General features: G+C 39.3%; 3 protein-coding genes and 1 non-coding gene across 4 annotated transcripts in view; 3 read left to right on the forward strand and 1 right to left on the reverse strand.

Annotated features, from left to right (window-relative positions):
- Positions 1 to 26,684, forward strand: part of LOC122648964 (kinesin-like protein KIN-UB) — a 101,818-nt gene that overhangs the window by 24,363 nt on the left and 50,771 nt on the right. The gene's annotated exons all lie outside the window — the stretch shown is intronic.
- Positions 8,541 to 8,626, reverse strand: LOC122649248. Its single transcript, XR_006331221.1, has one exon. It is a non-coding gene; the product is annotated as a small nucleolar RNA snoR77Y (small nucleolar RNA).
- LOC122648965 (zinc finger A20 and AN1 domain-containing stress-associated protein 1-like) lies at positions 11,394 to 12,067 on the forward strand. The gene has a single exon (XM_043842298.1). The coding sequence runs from the start codon at positions 11,414 to 11,416 to the stop codon at positions 11,999 to 12,001; it is 588 nt and encodes a 195-aa protein (XP_043698233.1). The 5' UTR covers positions 11,394 to 11,413; the 3' UTR covers positions 12,002 to 12,067.
- On the forward strand, positions 17,532 to 22,674 carry LOC122648966 (signal peptide peptidase-like 1). The gene is made up of 2 exons (XM_043842299.1): positions 17,532 to 17,787; positions 22,539 to 22,674. The coding sequence occupies exons 1-2, from the start codon at positions 17,545 to 17,547 to the stop codon at positions 22,653 to 22,655; spliced, it is 360 nt and encodes a 119-aa protein (XP_043698234.1). The 5' UTR covers positions 17,532 to 17,544; the 3' UTR covers positions 22,656 to 22,674.

Genomic DNA, 26,684 nt, shown 5'->3' on the forward strand with positions numbered 1-26,684 from the left:
GTATGAATAGTCTTCATCAGCATCATCATGGTTCATTCATGTGAGCTATGTCAGGTGTACAAAAACCCAAAAAAAACCAAGGCACTTGTAACACTGGAGGAAGGAAGGAAGGAATGGTAATTCATTTCTGGGTTGACTAGCAAGTTTCGTCCCCCACCTCCCTCATTAAGTAGTAAGGAGGAGAAGTTGAGAAGAAGAAAGCTAGAAATGGATTGGGGGGAATGGTGAGTGGTCCTAGTCCTCCCTCCGCAAATGGCTCACCCTTTCATGTTCAAAAGGGTATGATTTAGGAGGTGGGAGTCCATCCAGACAAGGGATCATCATGGTTTTCTTCTTCTTCTTCTTCTTCATTCCATCATCCAAGGCAGAGAAAGAAGAAATACAGAGCAAAGGGTACTCAATAAAATGGACACCTCTAAGTAACATTTGACTTCTATATCCCTGTTTTCAAACTTAATATAATGAGAGATTGGACAAAAAGGTGAAGCTGAAGTAAGAATGAAAGTGAACAGCCCACCCTTCCTATGGAATACCCCACGAGTGTTTCTTTTGAGAGAGAGAGAGGAGTATTTCATACAGAGATCTAGTAAAAAGACAGTAATTGATTCAGTGTGATCTCGGTCGAAACTTTTCAACCGAGATATCTCAATAGAAACTAAGACGAAACTGAACATCGATACTGGTTTCAATCAGTTTTGATCATATTTCGGATATTTCAGTAGTTTTCACTAGCAACAATAACAACAACCATAACCTTATCCCAACTAAATGGGGTTGGTTACATGGATCAGTCAAAGTAGTAGTCAAAGCAGCATCTTAGGAACAACCCCTACAAGGGGTCGGCTACACGGGTCTTTGTTCGAGTTCTACCACATGTATATCCTTTTTAACCATTTCTTCAATAGTCATTTTAGGTCTCTTTTGGCTTCGTCACTAGTTTTGACAAAAAAAAATACCTGAGTATTGACATGTTTTAATAGTTTCAATCAATTTTGGTAGTTTCAATCAGTCCATGACAATTTAAGTTTGGCCATAAAAATAACAGATTCGATCAGGTTGGATCGAAACCTGGGAAATCTCAATTTCAATCTGGTCGAAACCGGGATTTAGAACCTTGGTGAAGAGTAAGTATATGTGGTGGGTCCCTGGAGGCTAAGAGCCGGCCAACCCAAATTTTTTTGAAAGTGAAAGAGATTGATTGACAGAAACCATCATCGATCATGGTATGCGCTATCATCATCACCATCACTATCACTCTTTTAATGGAGGGGGGCAGAAAGAGAGGTGGAGGAGTTGAGCCTCAGGGTCGTATAGGTGTGGGTGTGGGAGGAGGAGGAGGAGGAGGAGTAGTAGTGGGCAGTAGGGGGGGAAAGGGTGAAGATGGTGATGATGTTGAGGATTCCGATGAATGTAGAAGATGAAGCCAAAAATGCCTAATCGCGGAGTTTCAGTGTTTCACATTTCCACTTTCCACGTAAATGACCATGGCTTCCCCTACTTGATTACATGAAGAAAAGGACCAAAAGGAGAAACCTAACCACATTGACTCTCTTGGCTTCTCTAAGTTTTAATAATTACCATAAGCAAAATCAACAAGTGGGTAGCACATAAGATACTCAATACGGTTGAAATAATCTTTGTTTACGTGATTCCATATAAGTGTTGGATGTGTTGGAACGTGGCCCAAAGTGGACCTTTTGTTTCCTCTTCTTTTTTTAAGGTACCATGCAAGGTGCTGAGGTAATAATCTCATATCAGATGTAAGTAGTTTGATGTGAAGACCTATAAATACAGAAATACTTGAACATTCTCTGTTTAACGGCTAGTTTTTAAGAATGAGTTCTACACTTTTATACAAGTACCTAACATGAAACCGTTTCACCTCTTTTTTGTTCTTCTTTTTGAACTGGGTAAGAGTGTAAAACCCAAACATAAAAACACTCTTTTCCGTAATTACATCCTAATGGTTGTTGACTTGCCAAAAAATTGCGGAAAAGCATCCATGAAAAGAAGGGCTTTCTCCGGGTCTAAAACCCAAAAAACCCCTTGTCTAAACTCTTGTTTGAGACAGTAATCCACACAGTTTAATTGAATAATAGATCAAAACTAACCTTTTTCTTTCCTTCCAACATCTCGTGGGCCACTTTCAAATTAACAAGGGAAGAAGTCTCAAAAGTAAACTCTTACCTGCAAAGCAGGGTATATAACCAAAAACGCCAGTGTATACTACTACTGTGGCAGTATATGGAGAGAGAGAGAGAGAGAGAGAGGTGATATAAGTCATGAATGGAGATAGGAAGAAAGAAGGGGAAGCTGAAGGTGTAAGAAGTAATGATGATACCTCGTGCCATCATTGCAAACAAAGAAGGTTTCTCAGTTCCCATATACATACACTTCAAACGCACCAAGATTGATTCAAACACTTTATTATATATATCTTATCCCTCCCTCCCTCCCTCCTCTGCTTCTGACTCCATAGTCTTTACCTTCTCAATTGCTTGATCATCTCTTAACTTCTCATCCATTATTTATATCTGCACCTTCACCATAAACCCTCTTGTAATCTCTCTCTCTCTTTCTCCATTAATATCCACTTGTTCACTTATTCCTTTTATATCTTCAACTTAAGAATTTAAGGAAAAATAAAATTTCAGAATGTGCCAATCTACAAAGAGATGCAAGATTCGAATTCGCCGATTAAACAGGTTCTTCCTTGTCTCTGAGCTCTTGTGATTCATGGGTTTCATTCTTGATTCTGTTTCCATATTAGATTTCAATGGTTATGTACTAATTAATGATATTTAAGAGCAGGAGGAGAAGGTCGGTAGAAGCAAAAGCAGGGGTGGTGGGTACAGAAATGGCAATGAAGAACTTGAAGCTATACATGGAGAACCAAAGTATCATACAAGAGAATGAGAAGCTGAGGGAGAAAGCTCTTCTTCTTCATCAAGAGAACCAAGCCTTGATGATTGAGCTCCAGAAGAAATTCTCTCATATCCATGATTTTGACTCCAATCACCATTCAAGACATGAGCTTTCATGTTGAAGCTTGAAGGAGAAGGTGATCAGAAGAAAAGGGCTTCTTTCTTTCTTTCTTTCTTTCTTGTTATGGTAGTAATTGAAATATAACTAATAAGGAAGAGATGAGTTCTTTCTTCTGTTCTTTATCTTTTCACTTTCCAAGTAGAAATTCTGTGGGAGATTTAATATTTTTGGATGGATAAAGGAGGAAATGTAATTCAATCTTTTTGTATTTGTTAATAAGTATTATATTTCTTTTAGGTTGGATTAGTACTGCAACCTGAAAGACTCAGTATTAAGGATTTGTTAATGGAAAAACATTAATTATGCTTCAAGTTTGTTTGATAATTCATCCTTTTCTAGATCAACCAGATTACAAATACCATTGCTTAGGGTATCCAATATCTATAAATGATAGATGACACAGCACATGTGTTTTCGAGTTTATAAAAGAAAATTTAAGCTCAACTTTGTATGGGATTGGGAGCAGGGCTTGGCATGGCCTCCAATTCTGCTCACTTGTCAAGTTTCAGTCTTAGTTATTTTGCCATTTACACTACAAGAGAGAAACAATGATCGGGCTCACGACGGGTTAAGGCGGGGTTAGGATTATCCTGTATTTTTTACACAATAAGACAACATTAAGACAAGGTGGTAATATCAAAATTAGTTTAGCTTTTATTTGGTTGGCCCTCTTACCCTTAAAATTTGGAAAAAGTTGTCCGAACCATTAGGGAAGGGTATGTTAGCACCTTTCTCAGTCTATTTTCCACACATGAAAAGTACGCGCTACCCTCTTATGTATGAAACCATTTTGTCACACTTTATTGATTTACTCTTCGCTGTTATTTGCTCATAAAACCCTCGTATAAAAATTATGGGAAAAAAATGCTATCCGGTCAGGTGGAGTCTGCGTCTAGACATATGAACGCACTAAATTACCATATTGTTCATATAAAATAAAAAATCTCATCCATGTTGATGCCCTTAGGCACACTCTCATTATGCTTGGGACCTAATTTCTCTTCACCCATGGAGATGTGAACCCATGACAATGAGTGTTTTCAACCTATACAATAGGAGGTGGGAGTTAATGATTACATAAGAGTTCGATTACAAGGTTACATACTAGTGGAGAGGAGATTTTCTCTTCTTAATCCTAGAATTTGGCCCCAAAGTTTCTTTATGGTTAACATCCAATATAAACTTTCCTTCAATTTTTTCCACAATAACCACAACGATTTTGAAGGGATTTCCTCGTGATGGTTGTGGTGGGAGAAAGATGAACTAGGGGTGTCAATTCCAGGCCCAGCCCGGCAGGCATGAATGAGCCTGACTTGTTAAAGCTCGGCCCGATTATTAAACGTGTCGGGCTTAAGCCCAACATGTTTAATAATCGGTCATTCCCGATGTACGGTCCTTGCTCGTTGGACACCCGACTGGACAGACCGATTACGAGTCCGTTTAAACCCTCCATGGCTCCATTTTTCCTTGGCGTCCAAAATCAAAATCGACTAAAAGCCCTAACCTCTCCAAGGCTCAATAAGCCAATGATTTTCAATGAGAGTGCTGTCGCGTAGGCCACACTCCCAAACAGAAAATTACTTCCCTTCATGTAATTTCATGAAACTTTATTTTCACTTTTCAATGACTTTCCTTTACTTGTTTGGGTTGGGTTGGGTCTATTTTTCATATTGTTTGCCTAGTTTTCATGACAGTCCACCTTATGCCGTTTTGCATCATATGAGGTCTTCACTAATCAAACATAAAATTTGATGGGAAGTCCTCCCCTTAAATTAGCCACGTGTTAACTTCCTGGTCTCATCTATAGAAAATGCTCTCCCGAAGAGAGTCAAGCGTTGAAAAATTACAGCGTGCGCGTTAACAAAACGGTGCTTGTAAATCCGCTTTACTTCGTTCAAGTGCTTGCTGAATTCACGTCCTAACTGATCTACGATAAAAAAAGCAAGGGTGCTCGTAGATCAGCTCCCCCCCCCCCTCATTAGTATTTGATGAGATTATGTTTAAGGATGGTTATGCTTACTAATGAAAATTAGTAACTGTTGCGTGTGAAAAACTGCGTCGTCCGGTTCGCCCACGGATGAGCCTGCAAAAAACAGAGTGAACGCAAGAGAGCCGGTGTGGCTCCGGCCTAGGAATCTCCGACGCTCAAATCAGGTCTCCAGTGCAACAACGTAACAGCTTAGTAAAAAGTGAGATGAGCGTTTGAGCTCCATACCTGAGTATTTATAGAGTGAGGTGAGGCAGTTGGGAGAGTCCTAGTATGGTAAGAGTTCTTCTCTTAGAAAGCTTTCTTGCGTAGAGCGAAGTGGAGAGTTATTTTTGGGGTCCAACTCTTATTAAAGTAAGAGTCCATACTTGGCGTGATTTTGTATCGCGTTGGGATTGTGGTTCGATCCTTATCCCGTGATTCTCAAGACGTGGCTCCGCGATTCTCAGCGGGCCGTTATGAGGACTTTGGTGGAGGGCTCGGCCTCGAAGGTCGGCCAGTGAGGTCAGCATGGGAGGTTAGCCTCGGCAGTCACCTCGGCCTAGGCCGCCCTATGTATGCTCGGCCGGAGTTTTAAGGCTGACTTGGGTGATGTGTCGCGGGTTTGGCCGAGTGCTCGGCCCGGCCATGCGACCTGACGAAGATCGGGTCGGCCCGATTTCCGATTCAACTCTGCTTGGTTCTTGGGGTGACCTCGGCTTGACCACGTGACAGCTTCTGACTAGTGAGGTGATTTTATGTTGTATCAGTAACAGTACTATGTCTTTAAGGAAAGGTTCAGACTTTGATCACAATTCGTATGATCTGGATATTTGAAAATTTTTTCTTACCCAAAAAAAAAAAAATTTAAAATTTTAATTATGCTTTTGGTAAACGCATGAAGAAAATTAATTCTTCACTTTTTGTGATGGGATTAGATTTTCTTATGGAAATGACACCATAAGTGCTTTTTTTTTTTCCTTACCAAGTTAAAACTTCTTTATTTTTTGGATAGAATTATCAAGTTAATCATCTATATTGGGTCGGGCCCAGATCCATTTTCTGGTTTATATGAATCTTATATAGTTGGGTTTGGGCCCGACCCTAAATGTAGCCCAAATAATCCTGCCCAACATATGTCCAAAATCTATGGCCCAGGGCCAGCCCTAACCTGACAAAAATAAGGTTCGTACTGTCCTGAATCCTGATCTCAGGCTGGCCCGGCCCAAGATTTCATCCCTAATATGTAAAAGCAAGACACCATAGAATCTTGATTCTACCCTCGAAGAGGACGCACATAATGAAAGGGTTCCCACGTCATATTAATTACCGTGTAGGAAACGATTTCATCAATTAAGGGTTATGTATGGTAACTGTTGCATCAAGAACTGTGCCGGAGCGACCTGTTCCTGCAATACAGAATTAGCAAGAGAGGGCCGGGCTATACCGGTTGGTCCACTCCGATGCCTAAATCAAAACTCTTTGCAACAGATAAAAAAATTGAATTTAGATGATCGTGGAGAGAATTTACCCAATCATTTATAGGTGATGAGTGAGGCATGGTGGGTAGAATCGTGCCCTATTAGGAATATAGAGTCCTAGGCATAGAGTGAGAGATTTTAAGAGTAATTCTAGGGATAGTGTTGATCCCTTGATCCCCTTGCACTTTATTAGGCAACGTAGGGGCGTTAATCTCGGGCCACGGGGTTTCGTGGCGTGTTCTCTTTTAGTGGAGTGTAGAGTTCGGATCGTCCTTATAAGGTCGCTCCCACCTTCCACAAGTTGGTCAGGTTTTGGTCTGGTCGCGCTCTAAGGAAGGGTCGACCTACGAGCTTTCGTCACTGGACGATGCTTAGCTTCGCATGAACGTGCCCTGAGGCTCAGTGCGCGCCTGGATCCCATTCTTTTGGATGAGGACGGCTCATGCTCGTCCAACACACTCTCAGCTCGTTCCTGATGTACGTGTCAGCTTCTTATTGGCCATCGTTTCGTGACATATCAGTGACGTTTCAAAAAATCGATTCTGGTGTCTTTTATATTTTTTGAAACAGAAACGACCTAAAAATTGTATGGCATCACTGTTTGTTTTGTTTTTTTTGTTTTTTTTTATTTTTTTTATGCAACAGAGCAAACACTGGGCACACTTTTGAGCCCCACGTGAGAAACACCAATTTGGTGTTTCTCACATTTAAGAATCAATCATGGGAAAAAGCGGAGAAACACGGTGCGTTTTTAAGTTATGAGGGGCCTTATTGTCATTTGCCACTTCAAACATAAGAAAGGAAAACCTAACGCCATTTCTTTGTTTGACATCGCCTCCATCCTAAGGTTTTCTTCACCAAGCTTCCAAAAATCGCCGGGGATGACTCCGATCTTCAAACGGTAATGGTAGACCTCTCTGCGTCTCTCTCTCTCACGCATGAACTTACTGATTTTGTTTGATTTTCTACAAACCTATTTAGAGGACTCGACGAAGAGTTTGCACAGGAGGTAGCAATTCGGAGTGCTTGGAAGAGAATCGTTGCAGGTAAGTGGTGAAATGCCATATCAATTCTCTCACTTTCTCTATCGTTATTGCTGTCTGAACTTGGAATCTTGTGATGTTGCAAACCCTAGGTTTTGGGGTTTTTTGTAGATTTTGTTCAGTTGGGATTTTGGAACAGGGACTTGGTTGAGATTTTATCTACCAATCAATATATTTGATTAATATTACCATCTTAAAGCTACCATGAATCATATAAGCACTATCTGTATCCTGAAACCTTGGGCACCCCTCTATGTTCCATAAGCTTCTGATCTCCAACCCTTCTTCCCAGGCCCTCTTGCTTGCCTAAACACTCAATATGAGAGTGTGATAACCTGCAGTTCTTTGGGTACTTTTTAAGTAAGCGTTCCACAGTTGAGTTTAAATTGTTTAATGCATTCTTGAATACTATCTTCTCATCACCACCAACTGTGGGATTGATTGTTGCTGTGTTCCTTGACAACACATTGGAAGTGGAGAAGTCAAAGAAGGACCGAGGGATGCCTTGTTGGGTCAAGTTCAGAACATTTAGAGGTGATAACAGAAATGAGGAGTTCTACACTTTGCCTTTCAATCTCAACAGGTTCTTTCCACCCACATAGCAAATCCACAACTGGGTCACCAAGCAAGCTCTATCATGTGAACTGGAGTTCTAGTGAAGGGTTCTCAATCGGAGTTGAGAATGACCATTTTTTGAGGACTTCTAGGCGACCTTTGCTTCTTCTATAATTTTTTCACACTATCATTGGGTGGGTTCTCAAGCATTGTAAAGCATTTGATCTAGGCTTTGTAGGATCTGATGTAATAATAAGGTAAATTTTGCATCTTTCTGTTCAAGCTTGGATTGAAATTTCAACAATGGCAGTAATGAAACCAACAAACAAGATTTTCCATTATTGGGTTCTTTCCTCTTAAAATTCCATTCTTGACTTCTGTTGCAGTCTGATACTCTTAAGAACTTTCTTAAATAAATAAGAAAAAGGGAAAATAGGGAGAGGAAACACAAAGAAGCCTCAGATTGCCACTTAACATCAAAGGAAAATTCAGACGGTAATTCCAACAAAATATCAAGTAATATCATTATATGGCTTCAACCAATAAACAGATTAAAATTAAAAAATATATATGTAAAAGCCATGATGTAGGTGATAATTACATAATTTTTTGTAAACAGCATAAATGATTCTGTTTAAGTGCAACCCATACAGATTTCAGTTTCTTCTAAATTTCAGAAACGTTTATTTTTTTTTGGATTACCATACAACATTTTAGAACCCAGAAATAGAAACGTTCAAAAAACATAGAAACAAATAAAAGTGTGTCGGACCCAAAAATACTAAAAAAAAACAGAAGCGTTACCATACAAAGAGACCCCACGGATCAATCTTGAGGATGTCAAATTTCAGCTCGAACCGGTTGGATTGATCGATTCATTCTAATTCGAATCAAACTGACTTATTGGTTTGGTTTTGGGTTAGGGTTTTATGGAATTGGTAGTAGCTGAAACCAAACTGAACTGACTGAAATAAAACATTGGATTGAATCCAACAAAAACCAAGGCCAAACCGATTGTATCACGATAAGAAACACAAAACCCAAAAAACTAAGGTTTTCCTATTAATTTCCTTAAGGAAAAAAGAACGCTATTTGTTAAGTACTTGATCGATACACCAAAAGCTTTGACACTGATGGAACACGTTAAATCAAGTCTTTTAACCTATTCCATACTAGGCTGGTCCAATCTAGCACCCATACACTAGAGTGGATCCTAAGGCACATAACACAATTTGGGTGTGTGTGGTGCATTGTCCCTGCGACTAGACAAAGAGGTGGTGAAATGATCGTCACGCCACTTTGAAAAGATGGAATTTCCTAAGGGCACAACGATCATTTCACCTGCCCCTATATCTGGGCACAGGGGCAATGTGTCAATGTACCATATGCGTATAGGTAGCACTCTTTTCCATTTCTTTAAAGATACATGTAAACCCAAAACTAGATCAAACGAAACCCAATAACAGCCCAACTACAAACTAAAAATAAAAATGAAACAAGAAAAACACTGTCTAATCATGTGGCCCCTACACCTAGACATTAGATCCCATAAAATTATTTTTCTATTTTTATAAAATAAAAAATCTCATCCATATTAATATCCGTGTACATACTCTCATTGACCCTATAGATGCAAGAGCCATGCGACCAACAATCTCGTCTTAAAAATGATAAGAAATCGAATTAAATTGGGCCAAAATTGAAACCGATTTAAACCACAAACTACAAACTTCCTAACAATTTGATTATAAGTTTTCCTAGAAACCTACTATTGATTCAACTCGACAGAACCGACGGATTGACACAAACGAAAGGGATAGAATTTTAGTGTGAAAAGTGAAAACGATAGGATCTAGAGTCTAGACCCTGGACTGAGGAAAAGCATCTATACATTGTCGGTGTAGGGATCTTTTTCCCAACAGGCCCTGATTTCGAGTACCGAGACTTTCCGATGAGTGACGTTCCCACAATTTGTCGGCTCTACTGTCCCATCACACGCGCGCCATCTCACGAGTTCTCCGCCGAATTCCAGTAAGGGCCACGTGGTAGTAACCAACAAGCCGGCTCGCGTGAAGAGTTATTTCCATATGACACATGCTGACGATTTTGTGGGGCCCATTACCTTTTTGGCGGCTCAATAATAGAACCTGCCAAACCAAGGGAGAGAACACTGCCAAGTGCCGGTCATGAGGGACGTGTTTGTTTCCTATGCCCTTTATTTACCAGTCACCATCGGGCCCACAGAAAAGGACTAACCGGTTTTTGGGTTGCATGAGTCGTGTTGTAGCTTTGCCTCGGAAACAAGCGTGGGAAGGAAGGTGCGTGGAGAAGGAGAAGTTTCGCCTTCTCCGTCTTCTTATATTTTTGAGTCGCGATTCAATATTAACTGAGTCTCATGTGGCTTATGACTTTCACCGTCAGATTAGTATCTGATCTGACAGGACAACAAAAAGGTATGATTATCTGATTATAGATTTCGATCCGACGTTAAAAGATCGCAACCAATATGAGGAATGTAACGTCAAATCAAAATCTCACTAATCAATTTTTTCTCCTTTGTTTTAAATAATAAAAAAGGTAAGTTAGTAACAATAAAGCCAAACAGGGGCGCCTCAATCCCTCTTGCTATACTGAAGCCAGGGTTCTTCGTTTATTTCCTCTAGCTTTTGCATTGCAATCTCTGTACCTTTACGTGTTGCAGATAGATCTAATTAACTTACAGAAGTGAACGAGATCTTGATTCATTAGCGGAAGAGGTAAGAAACCCTTATAATATTCGTTTCTGCTTCATATACAGTGATGATTTCTGGTAGTAATGTAATAGATCCATAATCCTTTCTTTTGTCTTTCTTATATTGAAATTGGAGTATTGGAATCAGAATATTACTGTCTATATTGGTTGATTCTTCACTGTCACACTATCTTCTGTTTTAATGGCCGTAGATATACCCATCCTAAGGGAATTTCATCCCCGGTATTTACAGAGTTCTATGATCATGGCGGAGTTAGGAGAAAACCAGAAAAATCTGGAGACCGATTCTTTTCCAATTTCCTTTACAATATTAGAAAGAGTCAATTACTCAGAAGTTCCCAAACTCTTACGGTGAAACTCCGAGTCTCCAATTGGGGAAGGAAGATAGGGTGGGAGGGTATTTTTGTCAAGTCAGTAGTCAGGGCAATTGTGTTGGACTCTTGACTTTCAGTTTTTTATTTCTTTGTTCTTATCAATTCTCTTTTGATCATGTCAAGAAGCCATGCTTTTGTTATTTCAATTTTGCAGTTTTTTTCATTCTTCGATACTACAGAGAGAAAGAGAAAGAAAGATGGGTTCTGAAGAGAGTTGGGATCGAGTGAAGAACGAGACCGGATGTCAAACTCCTGAAAGTCACCGTCCCTGCGCGAACGGGTGTGGCTTCTTTGGTACACCAGCGACTCTGAACATGTGTTCCAAGTGCTACAGGGATTTCTGTATCAAAGAGCAGCAAGACGCATCGGCCAAAGCTGCCGTTGGGAGATCTCTCAGCCCCACAAAATCGATAACAACATCGCAATTGCAGCAGCAACTGCAACAATTATCAATTCCTTCGTTATCTGACGATTCTTCTTCTTTGGTTCCACCATCATCATCGTCAGCGTCGTCATCATCTGAATGTGATTCTTCTGCTGTTGATTCCACTTCCACGACCACCGGTGGTGTTGGTGTTGAAACAGGCGTGGTGAAGAAGAGGTGCATGAGCTGTAAAAAGCGGGTCGGTGTGTTGGGGTTCAAGTGCAGGTGTGGTAGTATTTTCTGCTCGGAGCATCGGTACCCAGAGGTGCATGCGTGCACGTTCGATTTCAAGGCTATGGGTCGGGACGCCATGGCCAACGTTAATCCTGTCGTCAAGGCTGACAAGTTGCAGAGGTTCTGAAAACCTTCTCTCGTAATTATTAATCCGTTCGTTAGGTGTTATCCTTTTTAGTTTCCTCTTTTTTTCTTGTTTCTTTCTTGGTTTATGCTGGGAAGAAAGGCGTTGCTACTTGCTATCAGTGTTTGGGTGCTGCGACTTGGGACAAATTTTCTTTTCTGTTGGGACTTACTTGGGAGGGGAAACGGGAATTGGGATGGGAAACTGGTCGTTGAAATCCAGGCTGGATGGATGTTTAGGTATTTGGGTAAAGTTGATTCGGATAATGGAGTTGTTTTCAATTTGCACGGTTGCACCAAAAATTTATTTTTGGAGATGCCTGTACTTTGCCCTAATTATAATTTCATACCCAAAATCTAAGCTGATCTCTAGAGGTGAAACAGGGCCGGGTTGTGTGGGGGTTTTTAATACCCAGCCCAACCCTGAGTCCTCTTAGCTCAGCCTAAGCCCGTTGAGATATCTCAACCCAGGCCCAATCCTATTGGGCTCAGCCCAACCCAGGCCAACCATGATTGACCCTAATTGGACTGGGCTAGGCCGAGTTGGCCCGAATTGACCCTATTTTTGTGATCAAACTCTTTTTTTTTTTTTTTTTCCGGTTAATTTGCGTCGTCGTATGAATTAAAAAAATGAGAAAATATGATTGGATATTGTTTTTTTATACTCAAATGATTATTAGATTTCTTTGGGTTAAAACACTTAGTCCAATCTTAAATTTTAAATACTTCTTTTTGGTATACCAATAGATAATTGTAAAACATAACTTAACATAGGGCTACCTGAGCCCTCAACCCTAGCCCAGCCCGATCCTAACCCCGGGCCTGAAAATTCCAACTTTAATCTGCCCTCATGGTTGAAAAATCCTTCCCAAGCCCTCTTCGGGTTTAGAGCGGGCCAGGGTGGGCTCAAGGCTCAAGCCGACAAGGTCAAACTTACATCTTTTCTCCTAATATCTCTAGATCTAGGATTTGAATCAATGTCTTTTCATTGTTTCCTTACATTCGGATCCTTCTGGCTGATGGTGTTAGCCTAGAGTTGGTTATAGTTTGAAAAAGGGTTCGTTTCCAAAGTGAAAGAAAAAATGAAATCACTTTTGGATAGGGATACTTCCTATGTATCCTCCATACCTGTACAAAGAATTCGTTTCCAAAGCGAACGAAAAATTGAAATCAATTTTGGATAGGTATACTCCCTATGTAGCCTCCATACCTGTGCAAAGGGTTCGTTTCCAAAGTGAAAGAAAAAATGAAATCACTTTTGGATAGGTATACTCCCTATGTATCCTCCATATCGGTGCACCAGGGTGAGTTGGGTACCTACCTGGAAAGCCGTCCCGTGCCATTCAACGGTTAAGGTAGCTCTACAACAAGAGGTTGAGTATGAGGACAAATCCCCAAAAGGGATGTTGATTCGTAGGTATTTAAAACCCCGGTCAATCTTCACAGTTATATTTTATGAGTTATTTAATAGCCTTTGTGGGTCTTTTCGAGTTTATACATGCTCAACAAGATCACTTCTCTCCTGGATTGAAGATTATTTTACCCTTGTACTAAAACATCACAATTAGAATTACTATGCTATCTTTTTCTTCACCTTCAACTTAGAATACCCAAAATGTCACTCTGGTGGAGCAAGTGGACCATAAGACATTTATTTGGAGAGCAAGTTGGACATGGCCATTGTGCCCTGCAACCACCAGAAAAGCCATTGGGATTATCTCTATCGTGTCACTTTCCAAAGGAGTAAGTAGAATGGTCTAATGATGCAGTGCATTAAATTCCCAATTAGATGTATGTATGCCTATTCATTTTCAAATAGGACAGTAAGTTAGCCTCTTAATGGTCCTTTGGAATCAATATACAAACTGAAAATTCAAACGAGTATCCCAGCACTAACTAGAAGCCTTTTCCAAAAGAGGTGGAGAGAAGGTGACACTTGTTGTGCACCTGCACCGACAAAGTGACCATTCTTTTTTTCCCCTTATTTTGCCAAAAAAAAAAAAAAACAGTTTTATTTATCTGAATTAGAAGAAGAGGAAGGGTTTTCTCATCAGTGTATTTAAATTCTTTCCTTCTTAACTGTAGGCCTATTGTTCTGTTGACGATGTACTCTGTAACTCATGCACAATAGAGTCGTGTGCACACCTGTATTGCAACCTCTACATGGCCAGGCATATCAGGTTGTGTACACTCATCCTATAGACAATGCACTTCATATCTCCACACATAAATAGATACAACAACAATACAAAACATACATGATTCGGTAAGTTGCCTACATCCACAGGGTAATGCCTCTAAGGGCCTCGTATTTGCTCAACACACTACTACTTACAAGACAATGGCTACAACAGTTAGGAATTATAAGCCCTATTTTACCCAACATAAAACCAGGAGGGCACTACAATGCCAAATTCAGGTAGCTAAAACTACCAATGTCTTTCACCCACTGAACACCCTCCAAAATACAAGATAAAATGGGCTTATATTTTTGCCCTACCCTCATGCACACACTAGAATAGGTTTACAACAATAACATTTATATCTAGCACACACTGCTACAGAAAAACAATGAAACAGTAAATGAGATTTCCATCTTACAACTCCTGTTAATGTTTCAATTTCCATGCACCCTGAGATGGGTCTGGCATCCGCTCATTGTGGAAAATCATCGAACACCTTGTAGGCCTATAAGGACTTAGCCAATTTTTTAATAAAGACACATGAGACCCGTGCCTTGGGCCTCTCTCTCTCTCTCTCTCTCTCGTGCACGCGTGCCTGCATGGGCATGCTAGCGTGACTGCCAAGGTCCTGAGTTGTGTGTGGACACCCTTTCACCCCATGTGGGCTTGGTCACACACCCCTGCATGTTTGGTTGTCGTTGCTGTTGCATGGTGGCCCTGCCACCTATCCTTCTAACAAGCCACGTTGCAATGCCGCATCATCCACTTCTGAAAAAGACAAAAAAAAATTCCTTGAGAATGCCATATCACGTATTAGATAGTGCCACCTCATCTATGAGCAGACCAAGATCTTGTATACTTGATCAACTGTCATATCATCCTCACAAAGCCACATAAGCTCCCCTGGACCCTATCAGCAACATTGCCACCTCATCGAACTGACTGGCCACTTCACCAATGCTACTACATCTGAACCATCTCATCACACAGTGTGCATCACTGCCACACTACCATTTGCTACATCATCAATATACTTGCCATTATACTTGTTTACTGGCCACTTTACCACTTACACATTTGCCTGATTACTAGCATGGTTGCCAACATATGCACAACAATCTCCCCCTTTGAAATTGTTGACAACCCTCACATCACATCTACACATGGTAACACTATGAACTATTTGTACACTACAATACATTCCCCTGATTGTAGTATTGCCAATTTTCTCTCACTATCTAGGCCTATTTTCTCTCTTCATATTGTAAAGAGGATTCTCTCCCCCTTTGACAACAAACAAAGGGTGCTATAAGGACCCTCTTGAGTCCAATATGAGAGCAACTACAATAAGCATGCTTCCCCTACCCCACTATGCAATCCAACTGTACAGACAAGGATAAAAATGTAAAAAAGTAACTTTTTAATAAGAAAACAAGACAAAAGTGTCATATTTGCCCGAGTTTGGGCGATCCCAATCTGTATCGGCCAATCCGATCTGATCCAACTGATACCGAGATCATGAACCATGCTTGCCACCAAACAGAGAGACTATTAAAAACATGGAGAAAAACCTAGATGGAGGAACATATGGGGTGAGATATAGACCATTGAGTTTGACAATGGGCCTATCCAAGAGATTCCCATTTATCTATCTAAATGCTTCGAATGATTAGAGAGGCTAAGCTGATGAAGGAAATATCCTCTTATTTGTGAGGTGTTGAACCTTAGCAGCCCAAATAAATTTAATAAGTGTCTTTACTTTAGCTATACTTCCAAATTCCAATCAATTCGGCCACTGTTTCTCTTGTTCTTAGGATGCAAGATTCATATTTCAAGCATGATTTCAGGTTATCTTGCAAGAAAGTTAGCACTGCTACACCATCCAAGCCTCACCCTTTCTCTAGCCGCTTTCGCCAACATGTTCGAACTAAAAAGGGTCCACGCCCACATCATAACCTCTGCCTCGCCAATGATGTCCTCACCACTACCAGACTCTTAGCATTCGCTGCCACTTTCGACGACCTCAAATACGCACAAACTCTCTTCAACCAAGTCAAACACCCTATGCTTTTCAGGTACAACTCCATGATCAGAGGCTTCTCTCAAAGTTTCGACACCCTAGAATCCATTCATCTCTACATTTGGATGCTCCGTGCCCGTATCTCACCAGATAACTACACCTTCCCTTTTCTATTTCAATGTTGTTCGAATAAGTCGTTCGTCTTTCAAGGGCAACAACTCCATGACCATGTTATAAAATTCAGAATCGATTATGATGTGTTTGTCCTAAATAACATGATCAGGATGTATTCAAATTGCCTAGAGCTTGATTATGCTCGTCATTTATTTGAAGAACGTTCCAGCATAGCCAATGTCGTATCTTGGACAACATTGGTTATTGGGTACTCGAATTCTGGGGATATTGAAGTGGCTCGCTAGTTCTTCGATCGGATGCCATATAGAAATACAGTTTCATGGACTGCAATGATTGTGGGCTATGCACAGATGGAGAAATGTGACGAAGCGAGAAAATTGTTTGAAGAAATGCCTAAAAGAAATGTGGACTCATGGAGTGTAATGATTTCAGGATATGCAAAATGTGGGATGTGGAATGAGGCTTTGGAGATGTTCACAAAGATGGTTGGACTTGGAATCAGGCCAAATGAGTCTACACTGGTGAGCACAGTATCAGCCTGTGTACAACTTAGAGCATTGGAACAGGGTGTGTGGCTACATGCTTATGTAGAAGATCAAAAGTTTGAGCTTAGTGTGACCCTAGGGACAGCTCTGGTGGACATGTATTGTAAGTGTGGAAGTGTTGAGAATGCTCTCAAAGTCTTCAATGAGATGCCAATAAGGAATGTGTTGTCTTGGAGCTCCATGATAGGTGGTTTGGCCATGAATGGCTGTGGGAAGCAAGCATTGTCACTCTTCTGGCAGATGCAGATTACAGGTCTTGCCCCAAATGGGGTAACATTCCTAAATGTGCTACATGGATGTAGTCATTCAGGATTGGTGGATGAGGGTCATCGGATTTTTTATTTTATGACTCGAGAGTATGAAATTGAACCTCAGCTAGAGCACTATGGTTGCATTGTTGACCTACTTGGAAGAGCTGGCCTCATCCTTATGGAGTGCCCTTGTTAGTGCATGTAGATTCCATGGAAATGAAGAGCTTGGAGAAGAATTGGGGAAGCATCTTATCGAGTTGGAGCCACACTATAGTGGGAGATAGGCTCTCTTGTCTAATATATTTGTAGCCGCGAGGAGGTGGGATGATGTGGAAACTGTTAGAAGATTGTTTAAAGAGAGAAGAGCTTCCAAGAACCCAAGGAACATTATAATAGAAGCAACATGACCATTCATGCTATGTAATGGTCTGGGATGCGTTAATGGGCAATTGTCTGATGAAGGCAGTTTATGGCAATCATGGAGGCTATGTTTTGATCATCAGAAGAGCAGGGATTCAGTAGGCATGTTAGATATATCTTCCCCAAAAGGACACAAATACATAAGGTATGCACTTCCTGGATATACCATCGGATTTGTAGCTGCTTTAGCGGCTTGGATCTTGACTCATTCACCCCAACCAGCCCTTCTGTATCTGGTATGTTTCCATCGATATTACAACCATCTAGTAGAAATAGAGCATCACGTTTACTAGGGGTGTCAACGGGCCGGTTCGGGCCGGTTTCGGTTCGGGCTTTTCGGTTTCGGTGTGACTTTTATAGAAACTGAAACCAAGCCATTAAGAAATATTCGGTTTCGGTTTCGGTGCGGTTTGGTTTCGTGTCGGTTTCAGTTTATGATAACGGGTTGATATCGGTTTGGATTCGATTTGGTACCGATTTTATATAACTAGTAAGGTTTGGTTAGTGCTAATTTTTCTTCTCTTTCTCTTTTAAGTGCATAAAATATTTCAAATACAATGCATCTTTGTATCCTATGTCCTATAGCCTATGGATACAATTGGTTGGGTAATCACTAACAAAGGATATGAGATAAAGTGAGAAACTATCACAACACATTTAGGGGGCAATGGGGCATTAGGCATTTACTGATTTACTCATTTATCGGGTTAGGTCGGTTCGGTTTGGGTTCGGGCCTAACGGTTCAGGCTACCGGTGCACCGTCGGGCTAGCCCAAACCAAACCAAACCGTTTGCCTTTATGGATCCACAAACCGAACCGAACTAGTAAGAGTTCGGTCCGGTGTGGTCCGGGCTCATTCGGGTTGGTTCGGGCCGGTTTCACCGGTTGGGGTTGGGTATTGACACCCCTAACGTTGTTTTATGCTTCATCTGTTATTGGTCCCAGAATTGGCACCAAAAATTTTATCTGGATAGAGATTTTTCTCTTACGTGGGTGATTTTCACTTTACTATACTCAACCTGACACCTTAAGCCAAAATTTTGAATTTGTTCTTGTCTTTCTAAACCCTTTTGTTGAGCTGCTTTTTAAAAAAAAAAAAGGGTGTACACAGTGCACAAGGCTCCTGCCACTGCGGGGTCTAGCGAGGGTCATAATGTACATAGCCTTACCCCTGCTTTTGTTGAGCTGTTTTTACCACTTGTAATATTTGGGTTTTTGATATATACTTTCAATATGCTCTAAGTACCATTTGTTGTATGTATGAATGTGATGGACTTGATTTTTTTTACTCAACCATCAAATTTGTACTAGAGATGTAAACGGATAGTCGAAAATCCGTATTTGATTCAGGTTCGTATTCAGAAATTCACTATCCGGAAATTATCCGAATTCGTCCGAAACTAATCAAATACAAATATGGTAATCCATGTTTCCGACCGATTATTATCCGATTCGTTTAGCTATCCGATGGTATTAAAATATCCGAAATAAAATATTCGTATCCGTCTATCCGATTAAGTTGCCTTCTTGAATTTTGTATTTTATTTATATTTATAACTTAGTAGCTAGTAAGTTAGAAAATATGATTGTTTTATATATATTACTATTTGACTAAGATAGATGTTATCATATATCTATTAGAAAAACATATAAAAACAAAACAAAAAGTAGAAATACATAAAAAAATGTAAATAAGACCAAAAAAAGAAATTAGGAAAGCCAAAAGTTTAGATGGAAAGCCAAAAGTCTCGATGGAAAGCCACAAGTAAAAATGTAAATAAGACAAAAAAAGATAGGAAAGCCAAAAGTCTCGATGGAAACTTGGAAAGCCAAAAACCTCTTTGAAAACTGAAATCTCAGATTCTCGGTCTCTCAACTCTCAACTCTCAAGTATAACCCTAAAGCTCAACGTTCTCTTTGCCTTCCATTCACTGTGACTACAAATCTACAATCCCTCTCGCTCTGGTTTCATATACATATTGTTTCATGCCTTCTTGCGCACATCTTCGTTGTTACAAGAGACATCGTTCTGCATGCTCAATCACCAGTAGCAACTGTCAAAGGTAAGTCTCTCTCTCTCTCTCTCTCTCTCTCTCTCTCTCTCTCTCTCTTGTTTCATATGCATCGTTTTCTTCTTTATAGCATTACCCCTGATGCCATTTCTACCATTCTAATTTCTAACGAATCCATCTCTTGGATCGTCCTCTAAAGTCCCAGAACTCATTGTTCAGGTTGTCGATCTCAAGTCTGTCGGCAACAGATTTACGTGAGTTTCTATCTTTCAGATTCTGTGTTTTTTTTTTGTTTTTTTTAACTGTATGAATTTGGTTGTTGTATGTTGGATTTGTTATTAGTCTTATCTACAGTATCACCTATTGCTTTATATTTGTTGGGTTGTTCCATAGTCGGATACTGCAGGTTTGGTTGGGTTTTAGATCAAGCTTTTCTGTTTTATTATATTCCTTGCATTTTATGTATTATGTGATACATGATTTCAAATCGATTTGAAAAACGGAGTGTAATGAAGTCATTTCCAAGAAGAAATAAAGCTCAATAAATAGAAAACAGTAAACGGACAATCGGATGGTAATCGGATAGAAACATTCGGATATTTGGTATTTGTTGCTAAACGAATCGAACCGGATAATATCCGGAATCCGTTTAACAAGTTGAATTAGAAATTTGGTATTGTGTTATTATATTCGGCGGATATTCGGATCGAATTCGAATTCGGATAGTACCCAATCCGATTCGAATTCGATCCGTTGATTTGTACCCATATTTTTCATTTTAAAAATAGGGAAAGAATTGAACAAGTACATTAGGCATGTTATAATTTAAGACAGAGGACATGCTTTGTACTAAATGCTAGAAATTACAGGATTTGAGAAGATTAGTATTAGTAGTAATTTATATGTGTCAGGAAAAAATGCCAAAATCTCATCCATATTTCAATAGCATCTTATTAAGTTAAATTCCATAGCTAGATTAGTACTAGTAGTAATTTATGTGTGTTAGGACAAAATGTTAAAATCTAACCTAAAGGAAATTGATTTTGATAAAGTAATACCTTTTACTGGAGTAATTTTCTTATCTTCAGAGCAACAGTACGATGATTCATGTATGAAAATTTGCCTGTTTAGGCATATGCAATCGTTATGTAAAACAGCAACTCGTACTAACCATTTTTCTTGTTCATTTTTTTTGAACTTCATTTCCTAGTGGGTCCTTGTCTTTATTATGGTAACTGTATAGATGTATCCACTTGCTGGCTATCCTTGTCTTTCAATGTTCTGCACCTTAGAACTGTGTATTATTTTTTATAACTTGAAAGTTATTGTCAGCTATGATGCATCAAATAGCTATAAATGCCCCTAATCCAAAGCTTTTAATAGATTTTGGTATTCTCTTTATTCATAAATTATTGATTGGCCATTTTTGGATGAGTTGTAGTCCCAAAATTAGAGGCTTTCCCTTCAACTAATGGATTATTGCATAAAATATTTTCTGTATTAGTAATTACAGTTTGGGATGAAGTGTATGATGCAGGACATTTGGAGGTTGCTCCTATTAGCCCTAGCCCAGGCCCAATTAGATACTCCAGGGATACCATCTCAAAGGCCCAAGCCCTACCAGTCCTGTATTTAGTTTATTTATATTTTATCTTTTATGTTTAGAGTTATTTGACAGTTATTGCTGTAGAAGTAACTGTTAAGGAATTATTTTATTCTCTTTCAAATGATGGTGTATATAGTTTGGTAAACCAACCCCACTAATTAGGTCCATAAACACGACAAGTCTATATTCCTTATTTGAATATAGAAGAGAATTGAATGGAAAGTCTAATCTACTCATCTCCATGCTATCTGCGTTGGAGAAATCTCTCACATCACATCAATGATAACTTTCCAAAAATTCCAACAATAGGTAGAGGAGAGAATAAATTTTAAGAAAAAAAAACCTATATGGAGGTGGATCTTTTTCCCATCTAATTATTAGTTTACCATTTATGGACATATATTTCCATGATGAGAGAAAATGGATTCTACAAGTAGGGAGCCCACATTTTATCAGAAAAGAGCATATCAATGTAGGCCCCATGACTCATTATCTGAGAAGACGTAGGAATGGATTCCTACTCCGACTATGTGTCATACCGAGATCTTTTGTCCCACCATTTATTTTTCCTTCCAGCTTTCTAGGTCTATTTTTTCCATGGTAGTATTATTATTTCATCAAAACATTGGTTACTATTATTTTCTTTTCTCCTTTCCAGTCCCCCATCATTTGAAAAAGAAGAAAATAACTCCCTAACAACTACTTCTACAACAATAACTGCCCCCTAATAACTACTTTTACAGCAATAACTACATATAACTCTAAAAATCAAAGATAAAACATAAATAAACTAAATGCAGGGTTGGTAGGGCTTGGGCCTCTGAGATGGTATCCCTTGGAGTATCTAATTGGGCCTGGGCCTAGGGTTAATAGGAGCAGCCCCCAAATGTCCTGCATCAGTCTATGTTGGCTAGAATCATCTAATAGCTTTGACATTTGAGATGTCATGGACTAAGTCGCAACCAAATGACTAACCTTGGTGGATCCTGTGCAGTAATTCTTACGTACTTGTATGGTAATAGCTAACCATATATGAGAATAGTCAGTTTTATTAGAACCAATCGTGTGGCACAGGCGCACAGGTCCATTTTTCTCTGGGTTATTTTTGTAGTGGGTGAGCTCTATATGGCAGGTTAGATATCAACTAATTGTCAACTTTTTCAGGGACTTCTGCAAGCCTCCTTTTTATTAGAATAAGGGAAAATGGTAGAGATGGGAGTTAATTAGATCAATTTTGCTTCCACCTATAGATGCTATCAACTTGTATTGGCAATCAAATATTTCCAGAATATTTTCATTTGAGTTTAAAGAAACACTATACTTTGACCTCTTGAACTGAAATTTTTTCTTTCACCACAAGTGAATACAGGTGCCATCGACTTTGGGACCTGTTGTTGTGCTCTCCTGGCTGAAAAAGGAACTCTTAGAGCTATGGGAAGGGACAAGGCAAAACCTCAACGAGAAGTCTCGTTTGCCAGAGGTTTAAGTAACTTTATCTTCTGAGCCAGCCTATACTGTAAATTCCCATCCAGATAGCTCTGTCCTTGTCAGAAGAACCTTACTATAGAAATAATAATTTAATGTTTATCAAATAGTAATTAACTTTCTGTTATTTGACTTTACCATATATTCTTGCCTTAATTAGCCCTAATCAAAGAAAATATAGACTATGCTCCACTGTCTAAGAGGACTTAGATGGAATACTTCAGAAACAAGGTATATTTTGGATGGGCAATAGCCTGATAGTTGCATATATCTTGATTGTGATGGAAGCACTCCAAAGCAGCTTCTTAGCCCTTCCTTTGTGAAAGGACTACTGCAGTGAAAGAGCAAAAGCACATGGGGAGATTGGAGTATTGACAATTGAAGAAACTAAAAAACTCAAGATGTTTGAACCAATCAGCTTGAAAATGCACAATTTTCTTGAAAGAGCACAGAGAAGGACAAGTATTTAACTAAAGAGGAGGATGGTCAGCTTGGCTATGCTTCTTGTTTATTTGAAGACCGTAACAGCATAGCTAAGGTGGTATTTTGGACTACATTGGTTACTCAGTACTCGAATTCAGGGGATATTGATGTGGCTCGCCAGTTCTTTGATCGGATGCCATATGGAAATATAGTTTCATCGACTGCAATGATTGTGGGCTATGCACAGATGGGAAAATGTGAGAAAGAGAGATTTTGTTTTTGAAGAAATGCCTGAAAGAAATGTGGACTCATGGGGTGCAGTGATTTCAGTATATGCAAAATGTGTGTATGTGTGTGTGTGTGTGTGTGTGAGCGAGAGAGAGAGAGAGAGAGAGAGAGAGAGAGAGAGAGAGAGAGAGAGAGAGAGAAACATTTGTCACAGCTGGAGAATTGCACACTTGTAACTGGAAAGAAAGAGGGAAGTTTCACAGTTGTTAACCATCCAAAAGTTGCAGAGGAACTTAGGTTTCATTTTCTCTTATTGAACTATGGAACTGGAGTGCTCAAAGGTTTTTAGCATTTTACTCAACTCAAGTGAAACAATTGAATGGAGTTTTTTTTTTTTTTTTTTTTTTTAAAAATTAACTTTCCAATTTTGTTATGACTCGGGTGAAAAGACCGAGTCTTATTCTCGGATGAGTTGTGATCGATTTTTGTCATTTTTTACCAAGACTAAGTCTATATGACTCTTGACTAGATTTTTGAAAATGTTGACTCAATTTGGACGACTCATCTCGTCAAAAACTAGTTTTCCAACTATGTTCCCACCTAAAAGAATAATACTAGTAACCAATGTTTTATTGAAATAATAATACTACCATGGAAAAAATAGACCTAAAGAGCTACCTGGAAGGAAAAATAAATGGCGGGACAAAAGATCTCGGTATGACACACAATCGGAGTGGAAAGCCATTCCTACGTCTTCTCAAATAATGAGTCATGGAACCTCCATTGATATGCTCTTTTCTGATAAAAATGTGGGCTCCCTACTTATCGAATCTATTTTCACTCATCAAGGAAATATATGTCCATAAATGGTAAACTAATAATTACATGGTAAAAAGATCCACTTCCATATAGGTTTTTTTTTCTTAAAATTTATTCTCTCCTTTTACCTATTCTTGGAATTTTTTACAGTTGTCATTGATGTGATGTGACAGATTTCTCGATAGCATGGAGATGAGTAGATCAGACTTTCCATTCAATTCTTTTCTATATTCAAACAAGGAATATAGACTTGTCGTGTATTGTGGATCTTATTAATGGGCTTTGTTTACCAAACTATATACACCAGTGAATAAGTGGTTGAATTATCAATTATGATGTTCACATGTGTTACTTTTTAATTAATATCTAGATGGATGAGGTGGGCTTGGATGTATTTCGAATATGGAATGTCATGCGTGTGTAGGGGTAAGGGTGTTGAGGGTTGATGTCTTGTATTTTGTAGACTCGGGTTGTCCCAACTTCGGAAGGACTTGAAAATTTTTAGGGTTTGCATGGGATAATTTGAGAAATTGTATCTCTTTGTTTTCTTTAAAAATTAATAGTGATGGGGTTACTAAAAATTCTTTGTAAACACAAAGACCGAGAAAGAGAGCTTGAAACTTTTTCTTCATTGCTAGTGAAACTGCTCTTATCTCTCCGTGGATATAGGTGCACCTTGTCGAACCACATATATCCATGCGTTGTGATTATTTATTTATTCTTTCATTCGTTTTCTACATTATGTATATAGAATTTCGTTTCTACATACAGGGTTAGGGCAAGGCCTCTTAGTACTTGGATCTCGATGAAGAATTTGCTGCATGCACATACTACATTCAAGTTTTGCTAGTGATTTTTAAGAGGTATAAAGAAGCATTTGCAAGGATATATTTGTAAATGCCGATAAATTTGATGAGGGGGCATAGCTGTTCTATGATATCGAAGAGTGATGTATTAATTTTGACGAAATGGTTAAATAGTTATATTTCAACCTCAAATTCAATTATTTACCATATCATGTTTTCTAGTGTATATTCATGCATCTCTTGTAGTTCAGTGCACGTACTCTCTTACTCTTACTATTATTTCCATGCTTCGTTTTGCCACATGCATGCGTAATTTTGATTCTATTCAAACTTGACATGTGAGCAAGTGAGCATGTGAGCAAGTGACCTTGAGTTCAATCTATCTATAAATTGTTCGCCTACATGATCTACTATGTGGCAAATTTAGTCACATTTCCACCATTATAGTCAGTGAGTTCCCTGGCCCTATTCTAAAATTTTTATACTCCTGAAGTTTTTATGATATATTTTTTAGAGATAAAGAAGCATTTGCATAGCCATGTTGCCTTTCGGGTTTGTTTGATTGTAAGGGGAATGGAAATTTTTTATGTAAAGTGAAATTTTTTTTCCAAGAGTAATAATTTTAGGTGTTTGATTGTCAAGGAATTGTTTTTCTCATGGAGAATAAATTTCATTTTTAGGGTAAGATTGTAATTTTTATTTTCTGACAAAAACCGCAAGTAAATTCAAAACTCGAGAAATCGAGTTCGAGCTTGCTTTGTGGTTTCGTCGATTGAAAGGGTCTGCTGAAAAGCCCTAACGTCTCCCGGTGCTGGTTCAGTCTCTCTGAGAAGGTTTCGAAGCTCGAGCAAGCTCCGAAGCTAGGACGGGGCCTTCGATTCAAGTCTTCGGTAGATCTTGCATCCAGGTACTGCTTCATTGAATAAATCCCCACCCTTGCCCCCTTCTTCTCTGTCTCCGTTCCTCGGCGATTGTAGCGACCTGCGAAGTGCAACCTCACAATACCGGAATACCCCCTGTGGCAGTCGGTAATTGCAGCAGCAGATTCGCCATCTCCGTTCAATTCGGCCAGCGAGAATCTATCTACTCTGTAAGTTTTCTCTGTGTGTGTGTGACTGTGTCTCTCTCTCTCTCTCTCTCTCTCTTCTGTATAAATTATATGAGCTTTCTATCCTTACAGAGATGCTTTATTTACTTCTTGAATCTTAAAATTGAGATGAGGTGCTATCATATAACTCTATTAGAACAGTGAATACTCGGAGCACCTCAATGCATATGGTTTCCTTTGTTTCCCTGAGATGTTAGCTTGTAAGAAACAAAATACAAAGGGTCGACTGTCCCGCTGGCTTGGAGAGATGAGAAGTCACCGGCTCCTTGAAGAGATAACATCATCCAAAATGGTGTCGTAGGAGACTCTAGATGTGGACTGCCCTTCTATGAGAAAGGAGGGTCGATAAGTAGAACAGAGCTGCAAGTAAAATGTTACCATCTTTGCAATGACCATTTCCTAGTCAAGGTTGATGATTCATAATTTAAAAACTTCACACATACATAATGATTAAGAAAAAGTGGCCGCCTATCTCCATGTCTTCCTACCCTGAGTATAGAAGTTTTGTGCCAATTACTGATAAAAGTTAAAACCTGGTGATAAACCCAAAATCAGATTTCCTGATGCAACACCTGGAACCTTCATAAAGGAATTAGGGTGGGTCAACAATCTGTTAGCATTTCCTATTTATTCTTTGTAGCTGGCT

Source organism: Telopea speciosissima, chromosome 1 (genome assembly GCF_018873765.1).
Source record: "Telopea speciosissima isolate NSW1024214 ecotype Mountain lineage chromosome 1, Tspe_v1, whole genome shotgun sequence".
In the NCBI taxonomy this organism is placed as follows: domain Eukaryota; kingdom Viridiplantae; phylum Streptophyta; class Magnoliopsida; order Proteales; family Proteaceae; genus Telopea; species Telopea speciosissima.

Bases quoted from the DNA above. Each gene is read 5' to 3' on its own strand.
- LOC122648965 (XM_043842298.1), top strand. From the start codon at position 11,414: ATGGGTTCTGAAGAGAGTTGGGATCGAGTGAAGAACGAGACCGGATGT.
- LOC122648966 (XM_043842299.1), top strand. From the start codon at position 17,545: ATGCTATGTAATGGTCTGGGATGCGTTAATGGGCAATTGTCTGATGAA. The intron at 17,788-22,538 runs GTATGTTTCCAT...AAGTGAATACAG, and splicing joins AACCAGCCCTTCTGTATCTG to GTGCCATCGACTTTGGGACC.